We start from the raw sequence: 17,367 nt of genomic DNA on the forward strand, positions 1-17,367 counted from the left end.
CGTTTATTTGAACAACTGAATGTACAATCACATTGGAAGAACAAAATGACTAATTTTTGCCGTGTGGCAATAGCAGTAATATCAATTCAGGGAAATTGAGGGGGGGATACAAAAATGTAGTTTTTTAAACTTAGAGGTGAGGGCAATTACGTTGCTTTTCTTTTGGTTCAATGAAAGTACCAATAAAAGCCATTTGTCAAAGAAAAATACCGAAAAAAGGTATTTTTGAAAACTGAATGGGGGAGGAGGTACAAAAACACGAAGGGAAAATTCCCCCTGCCCAATTCACACCATCTGGCAACAGTTGGTCCAACAGATAAACTACCTTATCTGAAGCTGGCACTCGTGAAACCTTACCAGTTTTTCAACCGTGAATTCAATATCAAAATATAGGTTTTACTTGCAACTCAGAAGTCTTTCGAAGGGAACGGGACAGTGAATATTTTTGCTAAATAAGTCACACAATGGCTAGTTTGACCAAGGCAGTAAAAAATATAAAAAGTTGTGACTAAAAGTTTAGATTTCTTGAGATTTCAGGGAGAGGGAACGGACATCGAACATTGGGATTTTTGTCTTTTGTTCTTGAACATAAAACTGTTTTTAAAGACTTTACTAAATTATCTAGGTCAGGCTGTAAAGATAAAAAGAAGTTTTTCGATAGAAAACTTTTTTTTATTAAAAATATTATTTTTAGAGAGTATTCTTTTAGGTGTTTGAACAGTGGCGCCATTTGGGGGGGGGGGCAGGGGAGGGCCATGGCCCCTCCTGATTTCTGGAGGGGCCCAATTTCAACCACGTAATTCTTTGTTTATTCGTCCTTGTTCTACTTTTTTCTCTTTTTTTTTACCGTATTTCTACTGTGAATTATTACTAAATAGCAAATTCAAGATACTCGACGATTATTGCATTTCAAGAAAGTATCCTGTTTTTGCCGTTCTCCCTAATTAATTTATGGTCACCCTTTTGGCAGGGGTTTGTAAAGTCCTTTCTGGGCTCGGAGTACTTCTGTGACATTGAAGTCTCTCCAGTGATTAATGAATCCCGTCAGTCGGCACATTTATGTGTAGGCTAACATCTGGAAAAGAGGGTATCCAGACCAGGGTGTCATTCCAGTTTTGTATTTAGTCTCTCGTTACCCTTCATCAAATAAAGAATCGTGAAACAGTGTTGAGTTGTGTTCAAGTTCAAATCGGATTATTGAAACATGAGTTCATCCGGTGCGAGTGGTGCAAAAAAAAGGAAAATAAAAGCTCAAAGGAAAGAAGAAGAAATAAAGATGCAACGACGATTGGCTTCGTTTTTCAAACCGACTGTAAGTAAATCTACCACATTTTAAATTTTGTTTCGTCGACCAATCTTACTGAACGAACCAGAAACAGAGCTACGAGCTCATATGGCACTTGTTACGAGTGTTTTTCTATTTAATTTCTGATCATTTTTTAAATAAAGCCAGGAAATCTGGCTTCACCTCCACGGAGAAATCCCCCTTGGAAACATCCTCTGAACAATACAATCCTGGTTAAAATTTACTGGGACAATTACCCTTAACACTTCCAAGCGTGAAATTGAGCCAGTAAATAGAAAGCAAGATATATAAAGAAATTTTGTATAGGAATTCTGGAAAATTTTTCCAGTACACAATTTCCCCTGAAAAGTTCATCCCCTAGAAAATTCATTTTCCATGGAAAATTCTCCCCGAGCCCCAGCCAAAAAAATCGTCCTCCCCTTCCCACCCTAGAAATGTATGCATGCTTCCGAATAAGAAATACTATATGTAAACAATGGTCACATTTTTTAACTTGAAGACCTTTTCCCAAGAGCTCTGGGGTTTCATGTTATCTCCAAAGACATTATTATTAGGCCTTTCAACGATGTTGAACAAAATAGCTATCTCAGATTTTTGGTCAGGGGAATTTGGGGAAAAATGGCGTGGGAGGGGGCCTAGTTGCCCTCCAATTTTTTTGGTAACTTAAAAAGGGCACTAGAACTTTGAATTTCCGTTAGAATAAGCCCTCTCCCGATGTCTTGGCCCACTGGTTCGATATGATCACCCCTGGGCAAAAAAAATAAATAAATAAACACGCATCCGTGATCTTTCTTCTAATATGAAGTACAAAATTCCACATTTTTGCAGATAGGAGCTTGGAGCCTCTACAATAGGGTTCTCTTAATACGCTGAATCTGATGGTATGATTTTATTATGATTATATGAGTTCTAAGGGTGTTTCAGCCATTTTTTGAAAATCAGGCACATTTCTCAGGCTTGTAACCTTTGAAGGGTAAGACTAAACTTAACAAAATGTATTTAAAATCAGCATAAAAGTTTAGTTCTGTTGACATATCTATTGGTATCAAATTCCGTTTTTTAGAGTTTCGGTTACTATTGAGCCGGGTCGCTCCTTACTTACAGCTCGTTACCAAGAACTGTTTATAAGATAATGCTCAGACAAATCTTGTTGAGTTTCTTCTTTTGAAGAGGAAAGATAGAACAAAAAGCGACAAAGATAAGAAATTTCAAACCTAATAAGTTTTCGTCCGCATGAATTACTATGGCTAGCTTCAGTTTACCTTGCTTCAAAAAGTGTTTAATCACCCGACAGCAGTACTCGTGCATCATATTTTGTGTTTATTGATTCTAGGTTAAAATATAGAATCAAGGGAATGATAGCTTTGCAAGGTAATCCTACATAAACAAAAAAATAAATAAAGAAGTGTATCACAGAAACCTATAAAACCTATAAAAACCTACAAAACATAAAATTGAATAGCACATTGGACTTAATTGAATGAAATAAAAAAGACATGTTTTTTCAACTGAATGTAAGAAGAAACATTAAAGCTCAAAACGGATAGCAATTTTTAAGTATATGAAGGGGTTCACCCCCTTGTCAATACTCGCTCTTTACGCTGTTCAAATTTGGTTCCAATTCTTTAAGAATGACTCCTGAATCTCAAAGGCCGTTTGATTAGAATAAATATCTCTTTTGAAAGTACTAAAAAAAAAACTTTAGCGTAAAGAGCGAGGTATTGACGAAAGGGTGAACCTTCTCATATGTAATAATTTCTTTTCGTTTTAAGTTTCAATCCTGCTCCTTACTTTGAGTTGAAGAAACTTTTTTTTCATTTAATTTCTTATTCTTTTTTTAATAATGCTTGGAAATCCAGTGCCCCCTTGATTGAAAATTCAGCTCCCCTATGAAAAGTTTCTCCATGGAAAGATCCTCCTACATAACCTCCTCTGCTCGAGCTGCCCCCCACCAGAAAAAAACTGAAAACGTCTGTATACTTCGCAATTACCTATACTATTTATAAAAAAGGGCAAAGTCCACAAATTGAACACCTTCCCCCAGAGACTTTGGACAATTAAGACATCTTTAAAGACATATTTATTAGATTTTTCAAATATATTAAACAAAATGGCTGTTAAACAAAATGTAAATATATTTAAACAAAATGGCAAAATGCGGAGAGAGTTCTACGAGGTTTTGGACAGAGTGTTAAATTAGTTTGAAGAGCGTTTTTCTGTCCAGCTGCCAGTGCTAGAAGCCACACGTTGCCTTAACCCCAAATCCAAAGATTTTATGGACTCAGATTTACTTCTTGTGATCGCGACATACTTCGATCAGGCGGGAATCGATACTATGCAGCTGAAGTGTCAAGCTTTAATAGCTCGTGCATTTGTGTCGTAGCTTCCACAGAAACCGGCAAACGCTTTAGATGTCTTCGAACGCCTCGGAGGATTGAAAGAAGCTTATTCTAAGCTTCTTAAGGTCGTCAGGGTAGTCCTCACACTCCCGCTCACAACGTGCTCAAATGAACGTTTTTTCTCTGTGTTGACGTTTGTGAAGGACTACCTCCGGACAACGATGGAAAACGAGCGACTTTCGCATTTGCTGCTTATATTCTCTGAGAAAGCTGCAGTGAAGGAGCTCAATTTTGAGAAGCTTGTCGACGACTTCGCAAAAATGAAGCAAAGGAGATATCCATTGCTGAAGTAACTGTACGTAAGTTTCTGATTTATACAGTAAATGTTCTATTTTGGTACTGTTTTTGGTCCCTAAATAAGCTGCAAAATGCGAACCCCAAAGGTAGTACGGTACCTAAAGGCATGTTCGAAAATTTTAAAAATTTTTAGGCTGGATGGGGGCCCAAAATCGATTTTTGGCCCCCCCCCTAAGGTTTTCTGAAATGGCGCCACTGTGTTTGAAGCTCAGAGTAAATATAGTTCTCGAGCATAAAACTCAAAAAAGGCTAAAAAGTGGCAGTAGTAAGGTTTGCTTCTGAAAGCCTCCAATGCCACGTGATATTCTAATCAGCTGGCAACCGTGAAATCAGTATATTCTTTACTAGGTTGCAACGGATTCTGCAATCATAATATGAGCTTAGAAACTTGGCTCTTAGACATAATAATTTAAGAGGTGACAAATTTCTAAGAGTGCTGAAGCTGGTGAACAGACCCCTAAAAACTTCGTTTTGGATATTGTTAATCCTTGCTAATTTCACTACTTGCGCTACTCACTACTAAGTAATGAATTTTTCAGGTCTAGCACGTATACAGGCGCATTGATGGGGGGAGGGATATAACATTTCAATTCTAATTACCCAAACGGAATTGCGTAATCTCTCAATTACCCATAAATTTGAAGTATTTTTAGAGGATTTTTCTTGTTTTTCCCTTTTTCCTAAAACAAGAAGTTTGACGAAAAGACAAATGCAAGTTCCAAAAGTTGAAAACTAGATCTGACAAAATCCTGAAACTAAAACAATCCTACCTTAACAGTGTCTCCAAAGATGCTCTCCAAAAGATGTCTCCACAATTTATTGCTTATCCATTTTGTGGCAGAAGTGGTATCCACGCCACCGGGATGTCTACTGTTAAGCAGCTAAGTTAAAGAAAAAGGAGCTTTGAGAAGATCTGGTAGAGACTTCAAATACGTAGACAAACAGAAAAATCTGAAGGCGACAATGAGTTAAAACTATTTTTTTTTAGATTTGGTACGGTATTGCCGTCTTTTGCTATGATAATCCTGCGTTGGAGTGATAATTCTTGAAGGGGGGATCGTGATGACACTAGATGGTAAGTCTCGCCAGTTACAAACAAATGAAGTTAACACAAGGAAAAGCCTCTGGTAACACTAGTGTAGCACTAAACAAGAGGTGCATTGGGCTTAATGTGCTGCGAGGACTATTTGAATTTCATGCGGTAGTTAGGAACAAAGGAAGCGTTAGAGAGACATGGGAATAACATTTTTAGAATTTTTTTAACTGTGATAAGGCCAGAAGATATTTTATAGAGAAAAACAGAAAAAAAATCAACATTTTGGAATTAAAGAAATATCTATTTCACAAGGTGGAGTTAGAGATAGCACTGAAAAGATAGAAAGACCATGAGGCCTTGGCTGTTAAAAATTTGGCTAATAAGTACATGAAATCGGGTAGTTGCAAAGTCAGAGAGAAATTACTGAAGAATGAAATTCTATTTGGATTAACATGGTACAACTTATAAGTATCAACTTATAGCAAGGCCTTTATCACAAGAATGGAACAACGACAAAAATTCAAACTTCTCAGAAAGAAAAAGTAGCTGAAAATGAGGAAAATAATCACCAAATAATTTGCAAAATGTTAGAATAGCTCACTACTGAAATCTGAACGAACAGTCTTTATTAAATTCTTTCTAAATGTGAGCAGCACTCCCGTTTTACTTGTATTTACTCGCAATGACCGGAAGTTTTATAAGGAGAGTAGGTAATTGCATTGGGAAAGTATCTTACGACTTTAGCAAAACTTTGATCAAACCCCTTTCGCAACAGAGGTTATAAGTAATAATTACAAAGGTATTTAGCTTGATTTCTGTAAAAAGCAAATTACTCAGCACGACGATACTCCTTAGACCAAGAGCTGCTACAAGACAACATTGTAAAACTAATAGATGCATCGACTAAGTTAAATAACTTTTATAATTTGATAGCTACCATTAATCTTTTTATTATTGTATTAATTATTATTATTAATAATTAAAATATCGTTATGATGTCATTAGAGGAGAAGCCCCGAATCGGCCAATCCGGCCAGATGGGAGTTTATTATTGTTATTAATAACTACGACTGTTAGCAACTAACTCCAGCCCCAAGCTGCCTAAGGCAAATACAGCCATGCATTCTCTTCCTCCATCAAAAGCTATTAAAAGGTTTCCTCTTTACACCCTCCCAAGAAGCTCCAATATTCTTTAAATCCTTTCTTGGATGGCTGAAAAGGATGATCCTTGGCAATCTGTCATTATTCATCCGTAAAACGTGTCCTAGCAACCTCAATCTTTCTCTAATTATATCAATTTATTTCTCTGATTATAATTAATTATTATTTTAAAACTATTTAATAATTTTAACCTACGTGGATGACGCAGACTAAGAGATTTTGTAATTCTAGGAGGAGAACAGTGTTGTCTTAGGAAGGGTAGAAGATGTGTCAACCAACTTCAGCAGTTAGTTTAATGCTTAAGAGGTGTCTGAATCACCAAATCCCTTTGATCCTCAGTGTCATAGATCTTGAAAAGGTATTTGATTCAGATGATAGAAAATCTTTACTGAAAGTTCTATCCTTGTATGGTATATATTGTTTTATTGTTTTTATTGTATATTGTATTGTTTTTATTGTATTGTTTTTATTATATTTTATTTTATTGTATTGTTTTTATTGTTTTTATGGTATATATTGTTTTTTTTTGAAATTGTAGCAGGTCTTCTGAATCCAGGAGTTTCTAAAGAAATTTTCAAGTTTCTGGCTTGGACAGTATAAGTTTAAATTCAGTGAACGGATGGATAGACAGACAGTTCAGTTCATTCGGGTTTATTAAAAAAAATTATAACAGTCATAACATACATAATCTCTCATCTCTATGCAAAAACTGCATGCTGAGTCCCATATCACCTCAAAAATAAATATGCACTATGGCTCTCCCTCCACTTCTCGATACAACCATGGCCCCTACCAAAGAAACATCCCTACAAGTCCCCACCTCTTCATCCAGGAGCAAACCACTCCAACCCCCACAAAAAACTCAATAATAGCTAAAATCACTTTTCTAATTAGATTCTTTATTCAAATTAAACTAATTCAAAATAAGATAATTTTTTATTCTCTTTTTGAAAGAACCAAGGGAGCTCCTACCTCTCAATTCAAGCGGTAGGGTAGGGTAGGGTAGACAGAAGAGAAATTAACAATTTTAATTCGTCTATGGAAATAAGCCCCCTAATCCCTATTTTAGTCACTTTGTGAGAATCGCCCATCCCTCAAGACTCTCAAAATGGTATGTTTAAGAAGAATTGCTGCTTAAAACAGTAAAACAGAAATGGACCACATGCTCCTTAAAGGAGTGCTCCTATGGACCACATGCTCCTAATAGGCGATTCTACGCCTATCTCCTATGGATTAACGTATACAATACTGTAGTAATAATTGCAGAACTAGGTAAACCAACTTTATTCCCTATTTTTTACGTTCAATGAAGGTTGTTGCTGTGAAAATACACCATCAATGCATACTAACGCTGTTTGCTAATTGCCCCGAAACATAATACCTGACCAAATCTATGGTCTAATTTCTAAAATTGAAGTATGCACTGGTTAAGGCTGCGTTACTTTTCTTGAGAACATAACACCTATTACATGTTTGTTGTATGTCTGACGGTAAGAAAAAATTGATTCTACGCCTATCTCCTATGGATTAACGTATACAATACTGTAGTAATAATTGCAGAACTAGGTAATTGTGTAGCATAACTATTTATAATCGCTAGTTAAGCAGTAGCGTGGAGAAAAATGTCTCCACCACTAGTCTAGGAAACGATATAGGGTAGCTGTAATTGCAGAACCAAGTTGACCCTGTTCCTTGAAAATAACCATGCTTTATGATTCTTACTCACAAGTCAATTCCTGTGACAAAAGAGAAATCCCGAACATTGAAGCTGGCAACCAGTGCCAGGAGGTTAAGGTCCAACAGTCTAAGATTTCTTGATTAATATTCGGTTGTCGGAATATATCTGGCAACCAAGTTTTAAATGAACGTGGGTACTATGCAAAGGAAAGTAGGTGGGGCTTAGAAAATAACCGTTTCTGAAAATCTAACTTCTCTGACCCATTGACCCAAAACTACTTGCCCCATAAAGTTCAACCCGGTTGGTGAAAAATAGTTACCTGCATACTTTTTTGGGGGGATCTCGGTGGGGGGGGGAGGAGGCGATGGAGGAGCCAAGAATGTGCTTTGTGCCTACAATCCTACAGAGCGAAAATCCTTGTTTGACTCCACTCAAAGACGGGTGGAATATAATTACTGTCCTGGTAAAACCTTTACAGGGAAACGAAGGGAGCCAAAGGTTCACTTTGTGTCTCAAATCAGAGGCATTGAAAAGTACTGGGTGATTGTTATTTAAACTCAGATATCCCAAGTCCTGCTGAAGAAATATAGGACTGTCTGATGCTCAATATTCTTATCAATGTTTGCATCTTACAAAGGAATGATTTGATTAAAAATTTATTTTTTGTAAAAGAATATGTACCATACATCCACCATTTTTGTGGGGTATTAGGTTATTTTTCGAAATTCCCATAGATTAGTTTCTGCAATAAACTTTTACTCTTAAACATAATCGAAATCATAGTTACCATTCCTAAATCAACTTCAAATGGCGATTTTTCCTCACTGGAAGTCTTTTCAAAAAAATTTGTTTTTTTGGTTCGGAGTTTTTTTTGGTTACTATGGGCTAGTGTTTATTCTTTACTAGATACTAGATAAATGCATCAAAGTGCTATGTATATGTATCGTGCATCATAGTGCTGTGTATGTGTATGCTATGTATCGAATCATTTTATTGCGGTTAAGGTAGGAAGTGAGGTTAGTAGTTGGTTCCGTACGGAATCAGGTGTTAAGTGGGCTTTTGTCCTATATCCGTTTTCATACATCATTTTTATAGACTTTGTCCTCAAAAACACGGCGAAGGTTATTGGAGAACAGGGTATAAAATGCAAATGTAAAACTCACCTTCACTGGATGTTCAAAAAAAAAAAATAATTTGAAATTAAGGAGCTTCTGAAAGTTCTTGGAGTTGAGGTTCTAATATTAGTTTTGAAAATTTATTTCAAGAATACTAAATCGCTTAGACTAGGAATAACTGCGGGTGAAAAGGACACGTTAGGTAAAAAGAAAATCGATGACATGGATAAAGTTCCTTACCGTAAGTACTGAAGGCACTAAAAAGTACTAAAGTACTTTTAATAGGTACCACTGAAAGTACAATAGTATACTATAGTAGGTAGTACTAAAAGTAAAGAAGGTGGAAGCAGTAGAAATGTGAAAATAGAATAACCAAAGCGTAGGGTATTTTTGCAGTTGAAAAAAACAGTTTGGAAGAATAATAAGACAAGTCCGCAAACTGAGATTAGAATGCTGGAGGCCCTAGTCAATCATGCCTATGAAACATGGACACTTCGAAAGGCTGGCAAGATTTGCTTCTAGTTTTCCAAAGGAATTTCTCAAGGTGGTCTAAGCACTTGTATGATTGACCTGTGAAATGACCTCCGACCAGCGACGAGTGACTGAAACAGTGAGCTGTACAAGCAATATGGTTCAACCCCAGTTTCTAGGGTTGCAATAAAAGAATTGAGTTGTTAGTAGCAGTAGTATGATACCTGGATTTGGTGACTGATGTACTGAGGAAACCATGGTTTTCACCAGTTTTACTTGTCTGGTCTAGCGTATTCTTGCTTGTTAGCGAATGAGGCACTCGGGCAATCGGACGATTTTCTACTAGTCATGAATATCTACGGAAAGGAATCTCAGCCACGCCAGCCAGCTCAGTAATATCTTTTTCGATTTCGAATCTATTAGAAATGCTTCATAATGAAAAAATAAGTGTATTGGGCACATCAGATCATTTCAATTTTTCTTTGGGTCAATGGACTCAATGATCACTCACATGAGCAGTCAGGAATGCATTTCAGATAAATTGACTGTTTTGCACAGTGTTAGCCCAACCCCCTCTTCGAATTAAATTCCTGTGAGTGTACCTGACCAACAGTAGAGAGTTTTTTTGAATAAAGGCCGGAACACAGGAAAGTCATATTTTACACTATTTCCGCGAAACATTCCTCAGTTTGGTCTGTGGTTTACCGAACCCTGCCCCCTATTTGAAAAACCCAATGCATAGGCAACACTAATCAAAATTAAAAGCCTTTGGGAAAGCTAATAAAAGTTCGACCATTTGTGGAGCCCAGCCACAACACTGACAGTAGCAGTTTCAGATATGTTTGAGCTACAGAACAGACTGGACTCAGTGCATGGTGTAATAACACAATTTCAACTTAGAGTTCTTTTCATCTTTAGCAAGTTGAAGAGTTCGACGAGAATAGAGGTATGTATTAATTTAAATGAGAAATTTTAATTGTCGTAATGTTTACACAGAATTGTTTTTTCCATGTCTAGGATTGTTGTATTGAAGAACTGTAAACACAAATTTATAATGTTGCTTCTGCTGTGTAAAAGAAATTACCTTATAATTACCTAAAATATACATTATAATTACCTTATAATTTACAATACTTTATAATACTATTATGCTATTTATATGCTATTTATAATACTATTTATAATACTATTTATACTATAATATCTATATATATAAAAATAAGTTGTATGTGTGTTATGTCTATCAAGTGACGTCATGTTTGTGTATCGACAAACGTCATGTTTGTCGACTGACGTCATTATAAGGATTGAGCTGTATGTCGTCATGAAGTTGTTTGTCGACTGACGTCATGTTTGTCAACTGATGAAATTACAGACCGGGACACAAATGACGACCGGAACACCGGGACACAGGCAATATAAATGACGACGGGGACACTCAAAGAGAAATTACAGACTGGGACACCGGGACACAAATCACGACCAGGACACAGGAAAAATAAATGACGACCGGGACACAGGGACACAACTACAACGGGGACGCCGGGGGCACAGGGGGGATATATAAATGACGACCGGGACACAGGGATTGTTCGAAGAGAAATTACAGACCGGGACAACGGGACACAAATGACAACCGGGATACCGGGACACAGGGAATATAAATGACGACCGGGACACTCAAAGAGAAATTACAAACTGGGACACCGGGACACAAATGACGACCGGGACACAGGGAATATAAATGACGACCGGGACACAGGGACACAACTACAACGGGGACGCCAGGGGCACAGGGGGATATATAAATGACGACGGGGACACAGGGAATGTTCTATTAGCAATCACCATCAACAAAACTCATGGGTAATCATTAGAATAATGAGGTATAGATCTGAATACGGATTGTTTTTCCCATGGACAATTATATGTTGCATGTTCAAGAGTCAGTAAACCTGACAATCTATTTATATGCACAGACAATGGGACAGCGAAGTATGTTGTATATTCGCAAGTTTTACATAGTTAAAAACTTATATATATATATATATTTATATATATATATATATATATATATATATATATATATATATATATATATATATATATATATATATATATATATATATATATATAACTAAAAAAACTAAAAAAAAGGTAAAAACTAAAAAAAAAACTAAAAAGAAAAAAAACTAAAAACTAATAAAAAACTAAAAAAGCTAAAAAACTACAAAAATTAAAAAGAAAAAAAAAGAAAAAAAGGAATTAAATGAAAAATAAAGGAGAAAAACAAAACTAAAAAAATAAAAATAAAAAAAAGAAAAAAGAAAAAAAATAAAAAAACTAAAAAAAAGTAAAAACCAAAAAAAAAACTAAAAAGAAAAAAAGGGGAAAAATACAAAAATTTATTTCATCAGATACCATTTCAAAAACAAATGTATATACAGACCAGGACACCGGGATACAAATGACGACCGGGACACAGGGAATATAAATGACGACGGGGACACAGGGACACAACTACAACGGGGACGCCGGGGGGCACAGGGGGATATATAAATGACGACGGGGACACAGGGAATGTTCGATTAGCAATCACCATCAACAAAGCTCAAAATCACCATCAACAAAACCAACAGCTAGTATATATATAAAAATAAGTTGTCTGTGTGTCTGTCGAGTGACGTCATGTTTGTGTGTCGACTGACGTCATGTTTGTCGACTGACGAAATTACAGACCGGGATATCGGGACACAAATGACGACCAGGACACTGGGACATAGGGAATATCAATGACGACCGGGACACTCAAAGAGAAAGCGACCGGGACACAAAGAATGTTCGATTAGCAATCACCATTAATAAAGCACCGGGACACAAATGACGACCGGGACACAGGGAATATAAATGACGACCAGGACACTCAAAGAGAAATTACAGACCGGGACACCGGAACACAAATGACGACCGGGACAAAAATGACGACCGGGACACCAGGACACAGGGAATATAAATGACAACCGCGACACTCAAAGAGAAATTACAGACTGGGACACCGGGACACAAATGACGACCGGGACACAGGGAAACAACAATAACGGGGACGCCGGGGGGCACAGGGCGATATGTAAATGACGACGGGGACACAGGCAATGTTCGATTAGCAATCACCATCAACAAAGCTCAAGGGCAATCATTAGAATAATGAGGTATAGATCTGAATACAGATTGTTTTTCCCATGGGCAATTATATGTTGCATGTTCAAAAGTTGGCAAACCTGAATATCTATTTATATGCACAGACAATGGGACAGCCAAGAATGTTGTATATTCGCAAGTTTTACGTAGTTAAAAATATATAAATATCTATATATATAAAAATAAGTTGTCTGTCTGTGTGTCTGTCTGTGGATCAGGTGACGTCATGTTTCTGTGTTGACTGACGTCATGAAATTAGTTGTCGTCATTTTTGCTTTGACGGTGACGTCATTCAAGATATTTAAGACATATGTTCACGTAGAAATCTATTAATGTTTGAGTTTACAATGACTGATGAACTTACCATGGCAAAAGCCGATGAAGATGCTCAAAGAGTCTATGCCAAAAAACTTGCTGCTGATAGAGAAAGTCAGAAAAGAAAGCGTGCCGAGGAACTACCAGAGCAACGCGAAAGCAGACTTGCTGCTAAAAGAGAAAGTGAAAAAAGAAGGCGTGCCGAGGAATCAAAAGAACAGCAAGGAAACAGGCTTGAGGCTGATAGAGAAAGAAAGAACAGAAAGCGTGCCGAGGAATCAAAAGAACAGCAAGGAAACAGGCTTGAGGCTGATAGAGAAAGAAAGAACAGAAAGCGTGCCGAGGAACTACCAGAGCAACGCGGAAGCAGACTTGCTGCTAAAAGAGAAAGTGAAAAAAGAAGGCGTGCCGAGGAATTACAAGAACAGCAAGAAATCAGGCTTGCTGCTGATAGAGAAAGTAAGAAAAGAAAGCGTGCCGAGGAATCACAAGAACAGCAAGAAATCAGGCTTGCTGCTGATAGAGAAAGTAAGAAAAGAAAGCGTGCCGAGGAATCAGAGCAACCTGAAAGTTATCGCCTGGCATTCAGGTACAACCCAGTCGATGATTATAGCTTGAGTAGATGTGTTCAAATCGGGACAATGTCTAGAATTTGTCCCTATTGCAAGGCCTTGAAATTCAATGGTGAAACAATGGGAATGTGTTGCGCCTCAGGAAAAGTTAAACTTCCTCAATTGGCTGCACCACCAGAGCCATTGAAGACTTTCCTTACTGGAACTACGTCAGAATCTAAGCGTTTTTTGTCAAAAATCAGAAAATACAACTCATGTTTCCAAATGACGTCGTTTGGAGCCCAAATCGAAAATCCAGATCAATTTATGTCTACTTTCAAAGTAAAAGGGCAAATTTATCATAGAGCAGGGTCCCTTCTACCCCAACGTTGAAAGGACAATCGTTTCCCAATTGCAACATCTTTTCCACGAAAATAATAATTTAGTGCGTCTGTTCAAAACAGCCATCGATTTGATGCCTACTGATACGCATAAAATTGTTATTTCCGCTGACAAAACGCCTCCTGGCCAACATGTGCGTAGATACAATGCTCCAACTATCGACGAAGTGGCAATCGTTATGGTCGGTGATCAGTTTTTACCTCGAGATATTATTCTTCATAAGCGAAACGCTCAGTTGTTAAGAATTGCTGAAACTCATCGATGCTACGATACCCTACAATATCCTATCATTTTTTGGGATGGAGCCGACGGCTATCACTTTAATATTAAATTGATGAATCCAGCCACTAACAAAGAAATGAATAAGAAATGCAGTGCAATGCATTATTATTCCTATAGACTAATGATTCGGCAGGATGAAGAAAATTATATTTTAAAATGCCGTGAATTGTTTCACCAATTCGTCGTTGATATGTATGCTAAAATTGAATGAGAACGTTTGCTATATATCCGCCTGAATCAGACCAAGCTCCGCTCTGAACAATACATTCATTTGCGAGATGCAGTTATAAATGACGGTAATACCACAAACGTTGGAAGATTAACAATTTTACCTTCGTCATATGCTGGCAGTCCCCGTCATATGCATGAATATGCTCAAGATGCTATTGCGTATGTTCGTCTCTATGGTCGTCCAGATTTACTTATTACATTTACATGTAATCAATCTTGGGACGAGATACTGCAGCTTTTACTTCAAGGACAATCGGCGGTTCATAGGCATGACATTATGGCCCGTGTCTTCCGGCAAAAGTTGAAATCACTGATAAACTACATTGTAAAACTTGAAGTGTTTGGGTCAGTGCGATGCTGGATGTACTCAGTGGAATGGCAAAAACGAGGTTTGCCACACGCACATATACTAATCTGGCTACATAAAAAAATTACTTCGAACGAAATTGATGATGTGATTTCCGCTGAAATACCTGATAAAAATGTCGATAAGGGGTTACATGATATTATTGTAAAAAATATGATACATGGACCTTGCGGTGCACTGAACGAAAATTCACCATGCATGGCCAAAGGAAGGTGCACAAAGCAATATCCTCGACTTTTAGTATCAAACACAATTACTGGCAATGATGGTTACCCACAATATAGAAGAAGATCTACTGAAGATGGCGGTAAAACAGCAATAATAAAGAAGCGTAACGGTACCACCATCGAAGTAGATAACCAGTGGGTTGTTCCATATTCCCCATTATTATCAAAAACATTTAATGCACACATAAACGTTGAATACTGTAACTCCGTAAAGGCAATCAAATACATATGTAAATACGTCAACAAAGGCAGTGACATGGCAGTTTTTGGCTTGCAGCCCGAAATCAAAGATTTCGATGAAATCGTACAATATCAGGCTGGAAGATACATAAGCAGTAATGAAGCTGTTTGGCGAATTCTTTCATTTCCGATACATGAACGTAGTCCAGCTGTTGTTCACTTAGCGGTACATTTACAGAATGGTCAACGTGTTTATTTCACGGAAACCAACGTGCAACAAAGAGTCCTGAATCCACCGGATACAACATTAACAGCTTTTTTTTCGCTTTGCAAAAATGATTCTTTTGCAAAAAAACTGCTGTATACTGAAGTGCCTTCGTATTACACGTGGAATACTAAAAATAAAGTATTTGAACGTCGAAAACAGGGTAAGTCAGTCGACGGCCAACCTACCATCTTCAAAGATACCACGATAGGAAGACTCTACACCGTTCACCCCAATCAACATGAATGCTTCTTTCTACGCCTGCTTTTGGTGAATGTACCCGGTCCGACATCCTTTGAGTATTTGAGGACTGTAAATGGTACTATACATGACACTTACCGTAGTGCATGCCAAGCTCTGAATTTATTGGAGAATGACCAACACTGGGATAACTGCATCAATGACGCGTGCGAAACGTCAACCCCAAGCCAAATTCGTGCATTGTTTGGCATCATTTTAACAACTTGCTCTCCATCAGCTCCTACAGAGTTATGGGAAAAATATAAGTCAAAAATGTCCGAAGATATACTCCATCGAAAACAGTTAGAGACGTCAGATATGACTTTTGATTTTACGTCAGAAATTTATAACTACACTTTAGTTGTTATAGAAGATTTGTGCGTACGAATGGCAAACAAACCTCTTCAGGATTTGGGAATGCCTTCACCTAACCGTATCGCTGCTGTTTCGACATGTGTAGAATTGGATCGTGAACAAAGTTACAGTACGAGTGATCTATTGTCGTATGTACAAAATAACATTTCCAAGTTAACGTCGGAACAAAAAGACATTTATGATACGATAATGCATTGTGTCGATAACAACGTTGGAGAAATTTTCTTTTTGGATGCGCCAGGAGGTACTGGTAAAACGTTTGTGATAAAACTGATTCTGGCATCAATTCGATCAAAAAATGATATAGCGTTGGCAATTGCGTCGTCCGGAATAGCCGCAACATTGCTGCCTGGTGGAAGAACTGCTCATTCCGCTTTGAAATTGCCTCTGAACTTGCATTCTACAGAAATCCCACGTGCAATATTTCCAAATCATCTGGGATGGGTAAAGTATTGCAGCAATGCAAACTTATTATTTGGGATGAGTGCACAATGGCACACAAAAAATCGCTCGAGGCTCTGGATCAATGCTTGAAAGATTTGCGAGGGAAGTCGAAACCCTTTGGCAGCACATTAATATTGCTTGCGGGAGATTTCAGGCAAACATTACCTATAATACCTAGATCAACTCCTGCAGACGAAATGAATGCTTGCCTGAAAAATTCTAATTTATGGGCACACGTAAAAACATTAAAATTAACTACAAATATGCGTGTCGATTGCAAAACGATGACTCTGGTCAAACATTTTCAGATCAATTGCTGGCAATGGGAAACGGAAAGCTCCCAGTAGACTCAATTTCAGGACGTATACAACTACCTGCTGATTTCTGTAATTTAGTGACGTCCAAAAATGAATTGATTGAAAAAGTATTTCCGAATATTCTAAAAAATTATAAAACTAATAAATGGCTAAGTGAAAGAGCGATTCTCGCACCCAAAAATATAGACGTCCACGAAATCAACAATATTGTTTTGACCAAGATTCGAGACCAGGCAGTCCTTTACAAGTCAGTCGACAAAGTTTTGGAACCAAATGAAGCGGTTAATTATCCATCTGAATTTTTAAATTCCATAGATCTTTCAGGGTTTCCACCACACGTGCTACAACTAAAAATAGGCATACCAATAATACTTTTAAGAAATATAAACCCACCAAAGCTTTGCAATGGCACTCGACTTGCCGTAAAAAAAACAATGGAAAACCTAATAGAGGCCACAATCTTGACGGGGCCTTTTGAGGGTGAGGCTGTTCTTATTCCTCGCATTCCCA

The 17,367-nt window shown here is 37.4% G+C and overlaps 1 protein-coding gene across 1 annotated transcript in view; it reads left to right on the forward strand.

Moving 5' to 3' along the window:
• Positions 1-15,157, forward strand: part of LOC136038490 (GRB10-interacting GYF protein 2-like) — a 147,646-nt gene extending 132,489 nt beyond the window's left edge. Inside the window, exon 2 of the mRNA XM_065721575.1 lies at positions 11,949-15,157. Within this exon, the coding sequence (XP_065577647.1) occupies positions 12,994-13,920 (927 nt within the window). The 5' untranslated portion in view covers positions 11,949-12,993 and the 3' untranslated portion in view covers positions 13,921-15,157. The remainder of the gene's footprint in view (positions 1-11,948) is intronic.
• Positions 15,158-17,367: the final 2,210 nt, after the last annotated feature.

Source organism: Artemia franciscana, chromosome 18 (genome assembly GCF_032884065.1).
Source record: "Artemia franciscana chromosome 18, ASM3288406v1, whole genome shotgun sequence".
Taxonomy (NCBI): domain Eukaryota; kingdom Metazoa; phylum Arthropoda; class Branchiopoda; order Anostraca; family Artemiidae; genus Artemia; species Artemia franciscana.